The following is a 2,664-nucleotide window of genomic DNA, read 5'->3' as shown; positions in this document are numbered from 1 at the left end:
GGTGCTGCTGCGCCAGATGCTGCTGCCGCAGCTGTATCGTGCTTCTACAAGTCTTGCTGCTGCTGCTGCTGCTGCAGCACCGGCAAAGGTGGAGCTTCGCTGCGGCAGCTGCGCCGGATTGGCTAGCTTAAAGAGCCTGCCGCTATAGCACTTGCTGCTGCAGCACTTGCTGCTGCAGCACTTGCTGCTGCAGCACTTGCTGCTGCAGCACTCGCTGCTGCAGCACTTGCTGCTGCAGCACTTGCTGCTGCAGCTGCAGCGGTTGTTGGGAACATGCAATATGGGTCTGTGGGCCTGAGGTGTACGTACACCTGCAGCAGCAGATCTTCGCCTCATTGAAAACCTTCAGGGAAAAGTGCAAAGAACTCCGCAAACCCTAAACCCTAAACCCTAAACCCTAGTTGACTGGGCAGGAGCCCTAGAGAATAGGCAGCAAAGAAAGGAGCAGCAGCAGCAGCAGCATTACATGCAGCGGGACAAACCCCAGTGCAGCAGCTGCAGCAGCTGCAGCAGCAGGTTGCTGCGGTCTCTGGACTGCAGCAGATGGAAAGGCTGAGCAGCAGCAGCTCAGCGCGCATCTAATAAGAGGGATACGCTGTGCGCCGGCAACAGCAGCAGCAGCAGCAGCTGCTGCTGCTGCTGCCCTGAGTGCAGCAGCCCAGGGCTGCCCACAGCTCAATGCAGCTAGCTGCAGCAAACCAGAGCTAGCTGTGGCTAGCTAGAAGCCATTCACTAGGCACCGCAGCTAGCTGTGGCTTGCTGCTGCTGCCTGTAGCTAGCTGTGGCTAGCTGCTGCTGCCTGTAGCTAGCTGTGGCTAGCTGCAGCTGCTGCAGCAGTACACAGCTAGCTGTGGCTAGCTGCAGCTGCCCGCCGCAAGGCACAGCTAGCTGTGGCTAGCTGCAGCAGGACACAGCCAGCTGCAGCTGTCTGCAGCAAGACACAGCTAGCTGCAGCTGCCTGCAGCAAGACACAGCTAGCTGCAGCTGCCTGCAGCTAGCCAGCTGCCTGTTTGCTGCTGCAGCAGCCCGGGGCGCATGCAGCAGCCCGGCTGCCCCACTAAGCTGCAGCAAAACGAGCAAACCCTAAACCCTAATCCTAAACCCTCAATAAGGGTTTGCGGCAGGTCGGACTAGAGAGACGAGGCTAGCTGGCATATACGCAGAGTCCGCACCTAAACCCTAAACCCTAAACCCTAACCCTCGGGCTGGCAGCGCTGCCAGCTCTCGCCAGCAGCCGGCGCAGCTAAGTCCGTAAACCCTAAACCCTCGAAGTTGCAGCTATTAAGTGTTTTAGGCGCGAAAAACCAGCAGCAAAGTGTGCAAAACCCTAAACCCTCGGCGCATGCAGGCAGCAGCCGCGGCCGCCTGTAGGCAGCAGCAGCGACAGCCCGTCGCTGCAGCTCGCATTTGTTTCTTTTCTTTACAAGAAAATAGAAAAGAAATTAAATTAAATTAAAAGATAAAAGAAGAAGCTGCTGCTGCTCCCTGCAGACTGCAGCCGACCGACCACCCAGCAGCAGCAGCAGCAGCAGTAGCAGCAGAATGACTCCAACGCCGCAGGAACAAGAGCAGCTGCTGCAGAGCATTCGGCAGCAGCTGCAGCAGGGCACAGCAGATGTCAACCGCTGCAGCGAGCAGCTATCGCAGCTGAAGCTGCTGCAGGTTGCTGCGCTGGCGGGTGTTGCTGCAGCAGCAGCAGCAGCAGCAGCACCGGAGCCAGCTGAGGCGCAGCGGCTCATCCTGGCCCGCAGCACCTTCGAGACAGCAGCAATGCTCTGCGTCTACCAGCTGCAGCAGCAGCAGCAGCAGCAGCAGCAGCAGCCTCAAGACGAAGAGACTCATGAGCAGCAAATGAAAGACACAGCAGATGCATTCCAAAGACACATGAATATGCTGCAGCCCTTCTACGCCGACTTGGCCCACGTACTCAAACCCTAAACCCTAAACCCTAAACCCTAAGCCCTTGTTGCTGCTGCAGGGCTTGCTGGCCGGCGGTGCTGCATGCAGATCGCGGGCTGTCGCCGCTGCGAGCAGCAGCAGCAGCAGCAGTAGCAGCAGCAGCAGCAGCAACGGATTAGCTGCTGCTGCTGCAGCAAACCCCCCGCTGCGTGCGTGCGTGGAGTGCTGCTGCTGCTGCTGCTGCTGCTTTGAGTATCTGAGCCCAGGCGCCACATTGAGTTTGTTCGCTTTTGCTGCTGCATTGTTTGCTGCATCCGGTGCTGCATTATTTACTGCAGTAGCTGCTGCATGAGCTGCTGCACTGGCTGCTGCGTCAGCTGCTGCTTAAGCTGCTGCACTTGCTGCTGCTGCTGCTGCTGCTGCAGGTGCTGCCGCCTTCGGAGCTGCAGCAGGAGCTGCAGTGTCTGCAGCTGCTGCACTACTTGTCGGGGGACTGCATTGCTGAGCTGCACGTGGCCCACGACAGGCTTTCTGAGGAGGTGTGGGGCCCCACACCTGCTGCTGCTGCTGCTGCTGCTGCTGCTGCGGCTGCTGCTGCGTAGCCCCAGCCAAGCGCTAAACCCTAAACCCTAAATTGGGGTTTGCGGCGCAGGTGCGGAAGAGCCCCTACGTGCAGACTGTGATGCAGCTGGAGCAGCGGCTGATGTCGGGGGACTATGAGGCGGTGATGCAGCAGCAGCAGCAGCAGCAGCAGCAGCAGCAGCT

General features: G+C 59.2%; 1 protein-coding gene across 1 annotated transcript in view; it reads left to right on the top strand.

The window, feature by feature from the left end:
* Positions 1-1,542: 1,542 nt before the first annotated feature.
* Positions 1,543-2,664, top strand: part of ETH_00004335 (26S proteasome regulatory particle non-ATPase subunit, putative) — a gene marked incomplete at both ends in the record, with an annotated part of 2,535 nt that continues 1,413 nt past the window's right edge. The window contains 3 exons of the mRNA XM_013377142.1: positions 1,543-1,923; positions 2,325-2,438; positions 2,552-2,623. Coding sequence (XP_013232596.1) covers positions 1,543-1,923; positions 2,325-2,438; positions 2,552-2,623 — 567 coding nt within the window. The remainder of the gene's footprint in view (positions 1,924-2,324; positions 2,439-2,551; positions 2,624-2,664) is intronic.

The sequence above is a fragment of the Eimeria tenella genome, genomic scaffold, assembly GCF_000499545.2.
Source record: "Eimeria tenella Houghton genomic scaffold, Eth_scaff467, whole genome shotgun sequence".
Classification (NCBI taxonomy): domain Eukaryota; phylum Apicomplexa; class Conoidasida; order Eucoccidiorida; family Eimeriidae; genus Eimeria; species Eimeria tenella.
The sequence above is the reverse complement of the archived record's forward strand: the minus strand, read 5'-3'. Positions and strand labels throughout refer to the sequence as shown.